Genomic DNA, 17,840 nt, shown 5'->3' with positions numbered 1-17,840 from the left:
ATAGCGGAAAGCCACAAGGTAAGAAAGAGATGATTTGATGCTTCAGAGGTTCTAGTAAGAGCAAAGAATACTGGTATAATGAAAGAAAATGAGTGCTAAGTCATGACCGAAAGAAGGAAGTGGTTTTACTCCGAACTAGTCAGGCAGGAGACACTCAGGGGATGAGTCAATATTAATACAATGAACAGCCACAATCTTAACTGGTTATTTTTCAATTACAAGCCATCTTATAACTCTGACATAAAAATTGTTAAAAAATCTCTTTTTCCGTTGTTGTTCTTAACAAAAGTCATTAACATGCCTCTAGGAGAATTTTTGTTGGGGAAAAGGGGCATCTACATGAAATGTTGTCCTATGACCTCATAGGATATAAGTTAAACTGGGTATAAATTTAAGTGTTCCTCACTCCATCACAAAAAGTTCTCTGAACACTTAAGACAGATGTTTAGGATCTGACAGTTTCTAATGAACAAATAAAAAAGTGCAAAGCGTAAGTAAACAAGTTTACTAAACCACATTAGGTATGGACTGCTGCTGCTGCTGCTGCTGCTACTGCTGCTAAGTCGCTTCAGTCATGTCCGACTCTGTGCGACTCCATAGACAGCAGCCCACCAGGCTCCGCCATCCCTGGGATTCTCCAGGCAAGAACACTGGAGTGGGTTGCCATTTCCTTCTCCTACTTAGTTAAATAAGTTGGACTTTATTCACAACTGATAATGCGTGACTTTTTTTTAAATTAGAAATAAAAGATGGTAAGGAAAGACTAGAAAGAAAATGGTATTTAAAGGTTAGTTGAAATAGGAAAAAAGATACATTTTTATTGGTCTATACAGTATTTCCTATAATGTCTGACAATACTGTCAAATATCTGTAGCAAATGCTCTGTCTTTCAAATTAAGGTGAATGCTTCCTCCTTTGAACGTTTATAGCACTTTTCTGGTTTGTTGACCAATCTAAATTCTTCTCCCATTCAGAAATTATATAAAAAGTCTGTCTCCTCTAACAAAATTTTAAAAGCTAACAAGTCAGTCTAAAATAAAATTTTTTGCTTAAAATATAAGCAAATCAACATCAAATTCTAACATGTCAAAGCAAACAAAAATAAAATATGTATCAAATATTAAGTCTGCACAGCTCATTTCATTTTCTAAACTATGAAAGAATGTATCTTTAGGAATTAAAGCATTATTCTTAAGACTTTAAATGAACCAATTAAGACTGCAAATGAGAGAATGAATATACCTCCCAAAAGCTAGAAAATTAGTACTTTGGGGAAAGTCCTTTCCCCATGGATGACAGAATAAAACATCACCAGTACTACAAATAGGGTACCACATACTACCTTTTCTCTCATGTTGAGACCAAAGAATCCAAGGAACAAACATAACAACATCCCTTACTCAAACCTAATAAACACAAGACCAACTATTCTTTTTAAATGTTTTGCCACTCTTGATATTATGAAAATGACGGGAAGAAAAGACTCATCACAGTACCTCTGGGCGGCAAATCCATATCCCCTGATGTGAGCCCTATCAAGTTGGGCCTTTGTGCATGCACTCTGTGTCTATACATTGGTCTGGAAGTGTTTGTTATACTTGGGGCTTCAGGATTGTAGCCATCTGTGTCATATGTATCTGGTAATACAAAAACTGTAATTAAAAAACAATTATAAAACTCCATTTGGTAATTTTTTATACTAATAATAGAAAAACATATTACTAATTTATAACTCACATTTTATATGTATTTTAAAAAGTAGTTTCAGAAAAATAAAATGCTGTTAAAAACTTCGTTTTTTAAAAATCGTAACTGAGGACTTATATTTAATGTACATTTACCATGTCTACATTTTATTCCATAAAATTTTAGTGAGAATAGACCTGATAGAGCAATTCACTCTCTACATATTTTTAAATCCCTCACCTAAAACTCTTCTCTAAACTATATTACATTATTAATATAGAAAGGCTAAAACTGCACCTGCAGTAAAAAGAGAGGGTGGAGCAGGAGGTGGCTGGTGATGAATGCCAGTTGTTACTACAGTAGGAACAGAGCTGGTTGCAGAGTTTGGGGGAGCATCCATGCCAGATGGTTGCAAAGGAGGAAGTGGAGGTGGTGGTCCTGTCAAAACCAAAGAATAAGAAATATCATCTGGAAGCAAACAAATAAAATAAGTTATTGTATATCCAAACATGATATGCTCATTTATCAAATAATAGTATCTATAAAAATCAAGCTCTTACAACTGAAATAGTTTTCAAGGGTAAAATATCCATTTAATGTATTTCAAAACAGGTTTGTCTTAAGCTCTAAAGGACTATAGACAGCTGGGATTCATTAGGGACGTACATAATTCAGGGTCACCCTAAACCACAGTAAACCACGGGTTTGGCTGTGCCACGCCATGCTAAGTCACTTCTGACTCTTTGCGACCCTATGAACCATAGTCTGCCAGCTCCTCTGTCCATGGGACTCCCCAGGCGATAAAACCGGAGTGGGTTGCCATGACCTCCTCCAAGGGATCTTCCCAACCCAGGGATCGAACCCGCGTCTCTTATGTCTCCTGCATTGGCAGGCGAGTTCTTTACCGCTAGCGCCACCTGGTAGCCCATTAGCCTACAAAATATATTCCGAATGGGAGTATCTTACTCTTAATTTCTAGCAGGCATATATAGGATTACTATAGATACTTCTAACAAAGGCAAGCATCAAACTATTAATTTTTATAAAAGACTATGAATGGGCAGATAATAAGTATAGGCAAACATATTTCCTCACCTGTGACAGGTGGCAGACTGGGTGGTAATGGGCCTGGTGGTGGCACAGGGGGTCTCAGATTCACAGGTGGGGGTGTAAGAATTGGTGGCGGTGGAGGGAGTCCAGGAGGAGGTGGTCCTTCAACAACAGGAGGCTGTGCTGGGAAAGGCAGCATACCAGGAAGATTGACATCTTCTACAACTACTGGGTCACTTCCATGATCAAAAGGGCACATGTCTCCTCTCATACAGAAACCCTTTTCTGTGAGGAAAAATAGAAAGAACTATGAAAAGTGCTGGACAAACATTTTCTCTAAGTCAACAAAAGTAAGATATTTAAAAATTGGAATATTTTTAACATTGGGCAAGTATAAATAACCATAAGAACTACCTACCAATTTCCAGTAATATAAAACCCTCATTAAGTGATAATATAGCTAACATACACATTAAAAAATGTACCACCAAATTAACATGAGTATTCCTAGCTAGCAAACTGATGTAAAATAGGTATTTGTCTTATTTTTATCATTAGAAACATTTCCTTTATTTAAATCTCTCACTTAAAACTTTAAGGATACTGCAACTACAGCTTTAATACAATTTACAAAATTTTTACAGTAAAACCTTAAGAGTCTTCAGTTCATTTATAAGTCTTATATAGGTGATACATTTCTAGATTTTACTTACGCTAATAACCCTGATTTTTAAGTAAGTTTTGTCAAGAACGTTTCAGTCGCCAACTTCCTGATAAATAACTCAGTAGATATTCCTCTTTGGTAAATTCCAAAAATATGTTAAGACTTAAGTGCAAATAAACACAATCTTTAAATTGATATTAGTCGGTGGTGACTAATGAAGACTTCAGTAACATACTGAGGAATTCATGAAGTACCTAAAATTAATTTCCCACTATTTCCAAAAGATTAAGTATTTGAGTAACTGTGTACAACCTAAAATTACAGAATTTACTCAGCTGAAAATATTAATTCATACTTCATGAAATGGTTGACAGGCTTACCATCATAGTCTCTACACCGTTTCTTTGGCATTGGTGGTCTTACGTATGAATTATGGTCCACCTGGTCTTCATGAAATTCAGACCAACTTTCGGTAGTGTTATTACCATGATGAGTAGGAGCAATTACTGTAATAGTGCTGCTCAAAGTAGGTACAGGGTAGTGGCCAGATGAAATATTAGGTACCGAAGAGACTGGAGTATAATTGTTTTCTAACGGATCTGCTCTATCCAGGTCATATTTAGGTTTTACCAGATCCCTTTCTGCAACAAAATATAAATGACTTGAAAAACTACACTCGATTAAAAACAACAACAACAAAGTCCCAAATTTAATAGATATTTTTGCTAAACATAAAAAAAAGTTCAAATTTTACACAATCCTCCTTTTAAAAACAACTCAATATATAAACAATGTTTCAAGAAAAGTTATTTCTTTTTGTTATGACCTAAACTAAAAAGCCACACATAAAGTTGCTGTACTTAATGAGATTTTTCTTGGAGTTTTATTTATAGAAGAGAGATTTTTTTATTTTCTTCATTGAAATCTTAGTATGCAAAACTTTAGCCAATAAAACCAAATATGCAATACAAGTACAGTTATTTTTTCTGTGATGAACATTTAGTTTTTATCCATTAACAGGGCCTAACAGGGCTTTATACAGTGAACACTGCTGAAGATGAGAATGGATACTCAAAGAGGAAGGAAAAGGAGTTCATAATAGATACAAACAAATTAACTGGGCCAAGAAAAGAAAATTTACCATGGAAAGAGAAAAGATATTAAGGAGATCAGTTAAGTGAAGTAATGTGGAGAAAGGCCTAGAACACCTAGATGATAGGAAAAAAACTCTTAAGAACAGAGTAACAGAGAAATACTGGGATTATAAAAAAAAAGTCATGATTTTCTAAAGGCTAAAAGTAATACACAATAAAGGTCACAAGGGGAGTATAAATCTAAGCTTGAGGAAAGGTGTTTTACTCTAAGGTGTTAAGCTGTTTTATTGCCTGCAACAAAGTCCTTTCAGTAATACACACTGACGGAAAAATTATACACGTTGAAAATGACACACTCTTACAAACTCACACATCTGAAATGAAACTTTTAAACTGTTTTCATAGTTTTGAGGTCTAAGTGATAAACAAAACTGAAGATATTTAAAAGATACAATTTAACAAATTTTGATCTATGAATATACCTATGAAACCAAACATCACAACTACAGTAAGGTATATATTGTACATACTCATCATCCCCCAAAAGTATCCTTGTTCTCCTTAATGATCCATCCCTCCTTTACTTCATCCCAGGCAACCACTGAATTGTTTCCTGTCTATGATGACAGATTAGTGTGCATTTTCTAAAATTTTATCTCCCTCCCTCTATCATATACACACTCTGTTTTCTGTGTGGCTTCTTTCAATCAGCATGATTATTCTGAGATTCATTTATTTTGTTGCATGTATCAATAGTTTTTTTTCCTTTTTATCCATTCTATGGGTGTACCACAATTTGTTTATCCATTCACTTGCTGATGGACTGTTTCCAGCTTTTGGTTATAACAAATGAAGCTACCATGATCATCTGTTTATGTCTCTGTTCGGAAATACACTTTTATTTCTCTGGAAGTAAACACTCAGGAGTGGAATGGGTCATTAGTAGATACAGGATTAACATTTTTAAGACACTGTTGAAGTGTTTTCCAAAGTGTTCCAGCTTATTTCCAATCCTCACCAACTCTGAGTAAAGCTAGTCTTTTTAATTTCAATCATTCTGACGGGTATGCAGTAATACATTGTGGTTGTAATTTGTATAAAATAAAAGTTTCAAAAGAAAATTTTAAATCGTTATTCGGACATATAAAATACAGCAAGATAGAAAAAATAAAGATAATACTGACAAAACAATTTTTAAAACCTTCAAATACAAAATGTTTTTCACAATAAAAGTGCCAGGCAAAATATACCCATATGTGATTATTTACCCCTGCTTCGTGTCCTGCTCCTGCTTCTAGTCCTGCTTCTATCCCTATCTCTGTCACGAAGCCTCTCTTTACTCCAACTTCGACTCCGACTCCTGCTGTAACTGCGACTTCGCCCTCGTCTTCTGTTGTACCGGTCTCTGTATGAATCTCTTCGAGGAGGGTTTCGATCATAATCTCTTTTGCGAGAACGATCATCTTTTTTCCTCTCATCACGACTTCTAAAGAAATACATGAACTTTTTTATTGAAAATATTCAAGTGGATACAGGAAAAACTCTAATCAAATGCAAAAGTTCTGGTTTATTCTTGTAACATCATGATTCTTTATTCCATTTTACGAATACAAACATAGGAGACTCAGAAAACTGAAAAACTTAACATGATCTGCTTAAGCACTCTAAAAGCCCTTCACAGTACCCACCCGCACCCCCCCACCAAAAAAAAACCCAACTCTTTCAAAGTCTTAATCATATACACACAGGCATCTATACATACGTCCTATAGTATATTCTGTCTTGCACAGTCTCATAATTATAGGAAAGTATCACAGGCACTGCACTCTAAACGCTTTTGAAGCTTTAATGGGAAAAATAGTTTATTCATTCTAAAGGGAAGCTTTGGGTAAAAAAGGTCTCAGAGTAAGACTTCACTGGAATTGAAGTTAGGAATAAAAATAGTAACAATAACTAACATATGCCAAGCACTGTTCTAAACCTCACTTTCAGTACCTTCAAATCTCACCTAGTTATTCTTGATAGAAAAGGATCGAGTTACTACTTTCCCACACTAATAAATCAGTAGGTAATACTTGCCCCTATGTAAAGGAAAATCAAGTCTAAATATTCATATAAAGAAAAGCAATGTCTAAAAATTAAACATGGTTCAAAGAATCAATCACCTATTTTCTCTATATCGGGAGCTTGACTGAGGAGGACTGTGATTTAGCCTTCTAGAAAACTTCTTCTCTCGCTCTTCCTCCTTTGTGATCTGATAAACAAAGAAAAAAGTATATAAGTTTAATAAAAGTTATTCCTTGCCATGTTACTGCTTCAATGACTTAGCTGGTATTAAAATATACGGGAAAGATTGAAGGCCAAAGGAGAAGTGGGTGGCAGCGGATGAGATGGTTGGATAGCCTCTCTGACTCAATGGACATTCACTTCAGTTCAGTTGCTCAGTCATGTCTGACTCTTTGTGGCCCCATGAACCACAGCACACCAGGCCTCCCTGTCCATCACCAACTCCCAGAGTCCACCCAAACCCATGTCCATTGTGTTGGTGATGCCATCCAATCATCTCATCCTCTGTCGTTCCCTTCTCCTCCTGCCCTGAACCTTTCCCAGCATCAGGGTCTTTTCAAATGAATCAGCTCTCCGCATCAGGTGGCCAAAGTATTGGAATTTCAGCTTCAACATCAGTCCTTCCAATGAACACCCAGGACTGATCTCCTTTAGGATGGACTGGTTGGATCTCCTTGCAGTCCAAGGGACTCTCAAGAGTCTTCTCCAACACCACAGTCCAAAAGCATCAATTCTTCTGTGCTTTCTTTATAGTCCAACTCTCACATCCATACATGACTACTGGAAAAACCATAGCCTTGACTAGACATGAATTTGATCAAACCCTAGGAGATAGTGAAGTACAGAGAAGCCTAGCGTGCTGCAGTCCATGGGGTCACAAAGAGTCAGACATGACTTAGCGACTGAACAACAACAACAAAATACAAGAGCAATATAGTCTTCTTCTGAAAGCATTCAAACAAAATAAATTTCTCTTCTAAGTACAATTAACAATAAAAGACAGGCTTGCTGAAAGTTAAAGTGAATGCTAAAGAAATTCATAAATGTTTATCTTAGTTAACAGTAGTGACAAAAACGTTTTAAGCAAGTGTCCTCACTTTACAGGCTTCCCAGGTGGCACTAGTGGTAAAGAATCCACCTGCCAATGCAGGAGACAAAAGAGATGCAGGTCTGATCCCTGAGCTCGGAAGGTCTCCTGGAGGAGGGCATGGCAACCCACTCCAGTATTTTTGCCTGGAGAATCCTGTGGACAGAGGAGCCTGGCAGACTAAGGTCTACAGGGTCACAAAGTGTCAGACATGACTGAAGCGACTAAGCACACACACATATCCTAATTTTAACATAATTACTAGAAAGCCAATTTTATTCCTTCTCATGAATTTGGTCTGGCACCAAACACATCAGGGGTTTTAAAGGAGAATGCAATAGAATTAACCAAGTCACAGAGAAAGAAAATGCTTGAGAAAATAATACATGTGAAAACAGTTCTCTAGTTTCTCCTAGCAGTATGACAGCTATATAGTCCTCTTCCTACAACCCATATTATACAATTAATAGAAAGCAGTCCTTAAACACATTCCCATGATCAGTGCTGCTTTCCCTACACCAGTTTTCCATGCTGCCCAAAAAATCTGGTTCCACAGGACATTAAGAGATGTTATTAGAGACAAAAGGATTTATTTAGAGGATAAACAAATTGAGAAAGTATTAAACATGAGCCTCTATAAATATGATAAGGCTCAAGATTTTTAATAAAAACCCTAAGATATTCTGATGCAGATAAGTCTACAAGATAGCATAAAAACAAATAAATAAATGTAATAGCATAAACATGTCCAGGTTTATGCCAGTTGTTTCAGCATCCCTTTGGGTAAAAGCCTCTCACTGTCAAGTACCCCTGAATGAGAAAGTAACTGAAATCCTATCAACAGACCAAACTCTGAGAAACAATGCTTAAAAGCCTTCTATAACAATTTGCTTTTTTTTTTCTTTAAGTACTTTGTTCAACTCTTCCTATCCATTTTAACCCTCCACTTGGAAAATAAAACAAACCAAAACCTCCTGTTGCACTTTTCCCTTCTATTTGCTTCCATGCACTCTTATAAGTAATCTATGTTGACAGATAGCCATATTCTATGGTACATGCCCAACTGGGAACTTTGAAAACATCCACAGCATTTAAAACACAGACTGCCATCCTGACATTTCAGTTCTGAAAGACGAGGGATAAATATCCTTCACAACTGGTCAAAACAACTATGGTGAAATATTATTATACCAACAGATGTAAGACTAAGGCTTCAACATTAATTCATCAACGGGTAAAATTTAAATGAATTATTGTATATCTCTATATTGCATAAGCAGTTGCCAAGACAATACCCACTATCCCATTTTTCCTCACTAATGTTCTAGAACCCCTGTACTATTAGGTACAAAGCATGAAGTTATAATAATTTCTGGTCTTCCCCAGCGGATAAAAGTAATGGGGGTGTTTTATGTATGTGTGTGAGAAACTACATATATGTACATGTGTGTAAATGCATTCAGACACAGAGATAAAAATACATTTGAGAATTATTACATAATACACAGCAAATATATTACTACATAATAAATATATATTATTTATATAATCTGGACAAAAAAACAGGGTATCAGGTGAAAGAACCAAAGGTCACGATTAAACCACATCACCCACCACTTAACATCCTCAACAATAATTGCAGCTATCGTTTACTGAGAACCTACTTTGAGCCACATACTCTGCCAAGTGTTCACAGACCTTATTTCACTATTCCTCACAATAACCCTATAATATTTCCATTTCACAGCTGAGTAAAGGTTGTAAAAGTAGTATTTTCAAGGTCACAAAACAGTGGCCAGGAAAGGCAAAAATTTAACCAAGATTTGTTTAACCTAAAACTAGACTAACCATGGACATATTATATTATAGCTTGTCAACAATTATTTTTAAAATTACAATCTCTAACATCAAACTAAGGAAATCTGAATTAGTATATGATTATTATACAAGAGTGGTAAACTTGTACAAAAGGTAAAAACTTCAAAAATTCTTAAAGCATAAGTTATTTCTATTGCCCTGTGAAGGCCCTTTTATTTGACTACCTTAAAAATAGTCCCTTGCAAAATGCATGTAAGGCAGAAACAAGCAGATCTACTGACAACTGGGTTATTCTCCTAGAACACAGATAGTAGGAGCCCATACCTGTAAGATACTAGGCACAAAAGAGTTCAAAGCACACCTGAGACTGTTATCTTTGAAAGGGCTGCTGGAGACTTCCCTAATGGCGCAGTGGATAAGAATTCGCCTGCTACTGCAGGGAATATGCGTTTGATCCCTGGTGCAGGAAGATTCCACATGCTGCAAAGCAGCTAAGCCCACGCGCCACAACTACTGAGCTTGAGCTCTAGAGCCCAAGATTGACAACTACTGAGCCTGTGTGCCACAACTACTGAAGCCCACACGCTTAGGGCCTGTGCTCTGCAACGAGAAGCCACCACAATGAGAAGCCTGTGTACCGCAACCAAGAGTAGCCTGTGCTTGTCGCAACTAAAGAAAGCCCCTGTAAGGCAACAAAACACCCAGTGCGGCCAAAGAAATAAACGGAAAGGGCTGCTGACAAGGGAAGCCCTTGGGTGACATCTGCAACTATGACTTCTGGAAAGTTCCCATCATTCCCTAATAATAACAGTTCACTATGCCTGAACTGCAGATGGTGACTGCAGCCATGAAATTAAAAGATGCTTGCTCCTTGGCAGAAAAGCTATGACCAACCTAGACAGCATATTAAAAAGCAGAGATATTACTTTGCCAACAAAGGTCCATCTAGTCAAAGCTATGGTCTTTCCAGTCGTCATGTATGGATATGAAGAGTTGGACTATAAAGAAAACTGAGCACCAAAGAATTGATGCTTTTGAACTGTAGTGTTGGAGAAGACTCTTGAGAGTCCCTTGGACTACAAGGAGATCCATCCAGTCCATCCTAAAGGAAATCAGTCCTGAATATTTCTTGGAAGGACTGATGCTGAAGCTGAAACTCCTATACTTTGGCCGCCTGATGCAAAGAACTGATTCATTTGAAAAGACCCTGATGCTAGGAAAGATTGAAGGTGGGAGGAGAAGGGGACGAGAGGATGAGATGGTTGGATGGTATCACTGACTCAAAGGACATGAGTTTGAGTAAGCTCCGGAGTTGGTGATGGACAGGGAAGCCTAGTGTGCTGCAGTCCATGGGATCACAAAGAGTCAGATACAATTGAGCGACTGAACTGGATTGATGCCTGAACGGTCTGGATAAACAACGGTCTGGATAAACAACGTGGATTGTGCTAAACATCTGCTTTCCTCTTCAGAGTTTGGAAGTTTCGTAAATCCTAGGCTGAAGGTGGCCATGTAAGCAGTCCTAAATAAAAACCCTGGGCACTGTGTCTCTAAGGAGCTTTCCTGGTTCACACGTGTTGTCACTACGCATTAAGTGCATCCTATTTGACTCCACTGGAAGAAACCTCTGCAAATTTGTTCCTAACCCAGACTTTGCATGATACACTTTTTTCCCTTTGCAGATTTTGCTTTATATCCTTTCACTGTAAGATATAGCCATGACAATGACTATATCCTGAGTCCGTTAATCAATGACTATATCCTTAGTCTGTTAATCTGGTGGTCCTGAGGACTCCAACACAGGTACAAAAAATAAAACTCAATTTAACTACTCCAAATACGTTTTTAAAGAACACAAAAGTTTAACACAAATTCTTACCTCTTCTTTTTTTATATCTTTTTCCTGGTGCTGAAAAAATTCTACCTTTAAGCTTCCTGATGATGGCTGCTCTGGAGGAGGTAGATAACTCTTTGTATTCACAGCATCAAAAAGTTTTTCCACAAATATCTGTGTCTCTAACAATAAAACAAAACCAGCACAGATTAACAGATTTCCTAATTATTCTCCACTTCTTCACATCAGACTTCAGTATGATGAAATATATCTTGATTTTTACAAATCTAAAACTTATACTAAGACCAACAGCTTCCCAACCAGTGTGCTATGGTACAAGTCCCATAGTAATACGGTTTCAGTCAATTCTCAGGATGCTGAGGACTAGAATGAATGACCGGAGCCTGTGGGTCAGTCACCACCAGCCATCACTAGTCTCCATGTACCCTGCCTAGGGTGCCAAACAGAAATATTATCATTACCTAGTTCCCGGCAAAGTGAAAAAAGTTGAGAAGCACTGTGCTAGACAAAATCAGTAGTAGGTTCCTAAACAGTACTATCTTTCAGTCATTTTCTTAATCTTTTAAGGAAAAATAGCAGCATTCTTTAAGAATGAGCACAGGACGTTAACAGAAAAAAAAAAAAAGATTTCCATTATAAATAAGCCATGAATAAAACCACTAATTATACTGTCTGTTCAACTTCATTACAGTTACAGCCTGTCTCTTACCAAACTCCTTTAACACTCTCTGAATCTTAAGTTATCAAAGCAATATTTTGAAAGCAAAGATCTTACCTTTTTGAAGAAATACATCCAGCTGATCAATACATAATGCCTTTAACTCTTTTTCACTTTTGTCTTTCTTTACCAAAGCGAGAACATACTTTGCCAGGGCTGATGGATCTGCATCACAGCTGAAGAAAAGAGCAATGTTGAAGGAAATTTAGCCATAAACAACTGCATACTCTATAAGTTCCAATTACAAACTAAGTCAGCATGATAGTTAAACAAGTTAATATATGTAAGCATCATCTAATTCACAGAAAGCAATGATGAACTAGAAGTTTTTCTCCCTCATATTAATGTATTTTACACATTACATATAGTCATCATTCAGTATCCTACCAAACATACACTAATACATGTACTAAAGATTCAGAAAGTTCTATTATTTAAAAAAAAAAAAAAAGAAGTTACAACAAATTATGGACAATACCAAAATGTCAAAAACTAATAAGCAATGTGGTACCAATAAAAATACCAAGAGGCTATTCTCTTCCAAACAAGGTAAATAACTGTCAAACAATATCTGGAAAAGAGGACAATAAAGGGAAACTTGAAAACATACCACACAATATATACTTTTAATGAAACAAAAGAAAGTTTATAAACAGACCCAAATACATATAGAAATACAGATTTCATAAAGATGATATCCAAATCAAGGAGGAAGAGATGAACTACAAAATAAATGACACTGAGAAAACTTGGCAGTTATTTTTCTAAAAAATGAAGTTGGACCCATAATTTATTCCATATACCACAGTAAAAACATGAAACCATTACAAGTATTAGAAGAAAACAAGAAAAAGTTTTACAACTCTGGAGTAATGAACACTTTCTGAATTGCATTGCAAAAGGGTAGTTTGATTATATTAATACAAATAAAAGCAAAAACTTAGGAGTGTAAAGAAGCCTTAAATGAAATACTAAACAGAAAAACAATAAACGAGTAAAAATACAACCTCATCCATCCATAAGAGAAATTCAAACTTAAACTATATTGAAGTATCATTTTTCTGTTACAAAGTTAAGAAAATCTAAATATATGAAAATATATCCTAGAGGCAAGACTAAGGAGAAAACAACCCATTTTCATACATTATGGCTGCTGAGAGGAACTCAGTAGACACTAGAGTATGGCATATCAAGGTTACAAATACAACTGACCCAGCAATTCTATTTCAGTGAATAAACTTTACAGATATACTTACATGTTCAAAATGACTTGTGTACAAGGTATTCAGTGTCACACTGATTATAAAATAAAAAATCTGCAACTGTCCATTTACAGAGGACTGGAAAAAGAAAATATACTAAGTCTACACAAGGGAATGGCATACAACAAAAGGACAAAAAAGAATGGGGGAGTTTTCATGTCATGGAGAAACCTATCAATTTGTTACATTTAAAAAGCGAGATAGAAAAAATCTGTATAGTATATTACCATGTGTGGGGAGAAAAGGAGATTATACATTTGGATTATATATTATGTCTGAATAATGGAGTATGTATAAGTATAAACTATGCTTGCCCGTTGATTGGGATGGAGAGTAGGAAGTTAGTGAAAATGAAACAGGGTCAGGAGGGAAAGTTTCTGAGCCCAAACCATGCCCATCGAATTTTTAAAAAGCAGATAACTGTTTTTCAACTAAGCTAAAAGTTGTTACCTATTTAATTCACGATCATTTTCCAAGTTAGGGTGAATAAAATCATAGCAACAGCTAATAAGCACTAACATTTACCGAACCCTTATTTGAGCCATGAACTATGTTCCATACTTTACACTCTGTATTTAGCTCTCATTTTACTGATGAAACAGAGGCTCAGAAAAAAACTAGGCAAACTACTTCAGACTACATGTTAGTAACAGAACCAAGATTTAAACCTGAACTTCTTACTCTAAAGTCCACTCTCTCAACACTACAGCCCCCAACTGCATTGTTTCTTATAGCGATATACCCAGAAACCAGACCTCCAATTTACTTACTGCTACAAACTTCTAGTTACAGCCACCAATTTACTTTTTAGCCATCCTAGCAAAAAGCCCCTACAATGCCTCCCTACACACTTAGCTGCTGTCCAAGGCATAGTTCCTCTAATTTATTCCCTCCTGTGCTCTTCCCCTGAGTCCATTATTTCAATAAACCTCTGAATTCCTCAGCCCCATTTGCCTTTCTACTATTTTTCTATGCCACCAACTTACCAAAAACCCATCTCAGAACCCACTCCACCCCAGGTTAGATTTCACTTCCTAGCTTGGGTTAATTTCATGCCAGCAACATAAACAATGTTCAGTAAATTGTATTTTCAAAGGACAGATGACACAAAAAGATTTACCAATCATGGCTTAAAAAAAAAAGACAAATACATTAGGGAATTACAGTGGGGAGAGATAGTGACTACAAACGAGGGGGAGAGGTAGGATAACTTAGTTCATTTGAGGAAAAACATGATACATTAGAAAAGACCCTGATGGCTGGGAAAGACTGAAGGCAGGAGAAGGGGACGACAGAGGATGAGATGGCTGGATGGCATCACTGACTCAACAGACATGAGTTTGAGCAAGCTCCGGGAGATGGTGAAAGACAGGGAAGGATTTTAGCCTGGCGTGCTAAAATCCATGGGGTCACAAAGAGTCGGATCCAACTAAGTGAATGAACAACACAACGATACATGACATCCTTCAATTTATTTTTATTGCTCTTTATTGTTAGCAATCTTAACTCTAACAATAATAAACACAAAATATAATTCCACAAGTTCTACTAAAAGTTCAAATACTAAGAGTATTAATAAGGAACCTATATACATTAAAGTTAGAAAACTATAATACATATACCAAAAAGTCTTAATTCCTATACATACCTGGAATGTAACAGTTCTACAGAAGTATAGCAGTAACACATCACTGAATCAAAAAGCACATCTTAAAGACAGTGGACAACTCTGGGTGCACAGTAGTAACACTTATGGAAAATCTGACTGCAAGTGAATCAACAGGTCTAATACAACCATCTGCAATTTTGCTTCATTTATTTTATAAAAGCTGTACAAGTCTGATACAGTATCAGAATTGAGAACTGCTCTATTAAGGAACCAGTACATTTATGATATGCTGTGAAGACTCCCTACAGTACATGGCTCTGGTGACTGTCCAAACTTTTCAGTCTTCCCTTCAAAAGGCAGAGCCAAATTCCCTACCCTTTGGAGAGTAGGCTCAATTTAGTGCCTTGCTTCTAAACAATCAGAACATGGCAGAAGTGACAGTGTCTGACTTCTGAGGTCAGACATCATCTAGGTCATAAAAGACACAATGGCATACTCTTTGTTCTTTTTCTGGAATCATTTATTCTAGAGAAATCAGCTGCTATGCTTCAAGGATACTCAAGCAGGTATGGAGAGTACCATGTGGCTATGAAATGAGGACCCCCCAGGGTGGACTGAGGTCTCTCGCCAGTAGCCACATGTTAATGAACATGGAAGCCGATTCTACAGCCCCAGTGGAACCTTGAAAAGACTGCAGCACTGACCAACAACTTGAGCACAATCTCACGAGAGACTACATAGCTAACCTGCTCCAAATTTCTGACCCACAGGAATGACACATGTCATGAGATGATTAATGTCTGCTGTGCTACTAAGCTAAGTTTAGGTTATCTGTTAGTAATCCCAAATCCACTTTTCTCATAGATCTATTTCCATTTATTCACAAAGACTTGAAGTGGATTACAACCTAAATAGAAAGAAAAAAAATTCATTTCAATGGTACATGAGATTTTTAAGCACTTTCTCTTTGAAATTTAATATACTTATTTAAACCAACCATTTTAAAAATGCAGACAAAATGACTTGTGGTAAGTTAATTTTTTCATGTTTACCATAATGAGCATGAAAGTACTTAAATCTGTGATGAAATAAGCATGAAGAAATGGGACAATAACCTCACGCTGTACCTACAGACACACTTATACTGGCAATCTGGTAACTGCACGAGAGACCATGAAATGATACTTATTCATGTTGCTGCTGCTGCTGCTAAGTCACTTCAGTTGTGTCCGACTCTGTGCGACCCCATGGACGGCAGCCCACCAGGCTTCATGTTAGGTAACCTGAATAAGCAACATCAACTAAACCTTAACCTAACGAGGCATCAAGCTAAACACACTTTAGTTTACCAGAAATTACTGTGGTAAAATATATATATATATATTATACTATCACTATCTTATACTGTTTTATTGCAACTGCTGTTAATGAACAAATTCAGAGTCTCTACACTGAGTCCAATGCTATAATTTGACTATTAGTTTGATAGCTGTGGCCAATTTTTAGTTTAATAATGACCTTTCTAATAACTGTCACTTCACATTTCTCTTAGCCAAACATCAAATCTATTCCATTTCCTCCATTATTTTTTAAACAGGACACTATTAAGTGAATTAAAATGTTAGCAGTGAAAACTGTGGAGAAAGATTTTTTAGATTATAGTCTAGACTACAGTTTTATAAAACAGCAAGATAGAATTCCTGAATTTTTGCTCAAAATCTTTTATTAGAAGCAATTCAAATCAAATCAAGATCTAAGAAGTCACAACAATCATAGTGAATCAACAACCATACAAAAAAAATGCAAAATACTTAAAACGGTCTGAAAGGCAGATTACTTTTTAAAATGTTAAGACTGCAAATTACATAGTAGAAGTAAGGTTTACAATTTCACATTTAACAGCAAAACAGGAAATATGTATTTGGGAGGTAATTTTTCTTAAGTCCTATAGGAAGCCATTTCATATTTATTTCAACACTTTTAAAAACAAAAGAAGGTATGTACTTACAAATTACAGCTAAGTAAAAAATAATCTGAACACAGAAGTTTAATATACCAGAATGTCATGGGTCAGGGACAAAAGGCAAACAATGTGCTCTTGTTACTATTTGTCTTAATTAAAAGTACCACTGCTACTTCATCTGAGCATAGAGCAATAATAACCTACTATGCAAAATTAATGAAGTAAAAATATTTAAATTATGAATCAAAAGAAAACTATATTCTGATAGTAACGGGTAAGTTATTTTTAAAAACTGTGTCCATGGTAAGCAAAGACTGTTCATGAGGTACTTTACCAGTTGCTGCTACTGACAATAGGTTTGTGATTTGAATGACACTATATCTTGTCAGAGCCAGTCTACCCTCTGCTATACTACCAGTATTCTGGAAGCATGTGAAAGAAAAGTGGGGCTAAAATCGTTCAGATTAGGGAAAGACAAAAAAAGAATCACATTTTGAAAATGTTAAGGACAAAGCAATAATACTGAAACAGTGATAAAATTCATTTCTACTTAGAAACAGGCTGAATTTCCATGAAGTTTCGTAAGTACTTCTAAGACCAGCAAAAACATAATCTGCCAATAAAGTATAATTCTGACCACAGAGTGCTCCAACTTCAATCTTCTGTGTGTCTGCTGTGGGGAAGGAGTCAGGGAGGGGCGAAGGGGAGGGCAGCACGTAAAACACAAAACAAGAAACTACAAAACAGCACTGAGGAGTGGGAGATGAAAGGGAGCAACCGTGTACTTTAACTGATAAAAGCCAAATGAGATAACGTGTGAAATGAAGGAAAACAGATCATCAAGATGGGATGACACCAACTGAGAACTGAGACCTCGAGAGGAACAGCGTCGCTCTCCATGCAGCAGGGAGTGCCACTGCTTCCCCCACTTCTAGGCGCCGCGTTTTGTAAGTGTATAAACAAACCC

General features: G+C 36.4%; 1 protein-coding gene across 17 annotated transcripts in view; it reads right to left on the bottom strand.

The window, feature by feature from the left end:
- Nucleotides 1-17,840, bottom strand: part of RBM26 (RNA binding motif protein 26) — an 82,849-nt gene that overhangs the window by 43,859 nt on the left and 21,150 nt on the right. For 10 of the 17 annotated variants that reach the window (XM_010855108.1, XM_010855110.1, XM_010855109.1 and 7 more), the window contains exons 2-9: nt 12,097-12,215; nt 11,346-11,482; nt 6,660-6,748; nt 5,763-5,980; nt 3,781-4,041; nt 2,782-3,021; nt 1,984-2,154; nt 1,497-1,652 (exon numbers count right to left, since the gene is read on the bottom strand). In XM_010855108.1, coding sequence (XP_010853410.1) covers nt 1,497-1,652; nt 1,984-2,154; nt 2,782-3,021; nt 3,781-4,041; nt 5,763-5,980; nt 6,660-6,748; nt 11,346-11,482; nt 12,097-12,215 — 1,391 coding nt within the window. The remainder of the gene's footprint in view (nt 1-1,496; nt 1,653-1,983; nt 2,155-2,781; nt 3,022-3,780; nt 4,042-5,762; nt 5,981-6,659; nt 6,749-11,345; nt 11,483-12,096; nt 12,216-17,840) is intronic. The other 7 variants (XM_010855117.1, XM_010855124.1, XM_010855125.1 and 4 more) reach the window with 3 other exon arrangements.

This window comes from Bison bison, unplaced genomic scaffold (genome assembly GCF_000754665.1).
Source record: "Bison bison bison isolate TAMUID 2011002044 unplaced genomic scaffold, Bison_UMD1.0 scf7180017864354, whole genome shotgun sequence".
Taxonomy (NCBI): Eukaryota; Metazoa; Chordata; class Mammalia; order Artiodactyla; family Bovidae; genus Bison; species Bison bison.
Note: the sequence above shows the minus strand (reverse complement) of the source record. Positions and strands in the feature narration are given on the sequence as shown.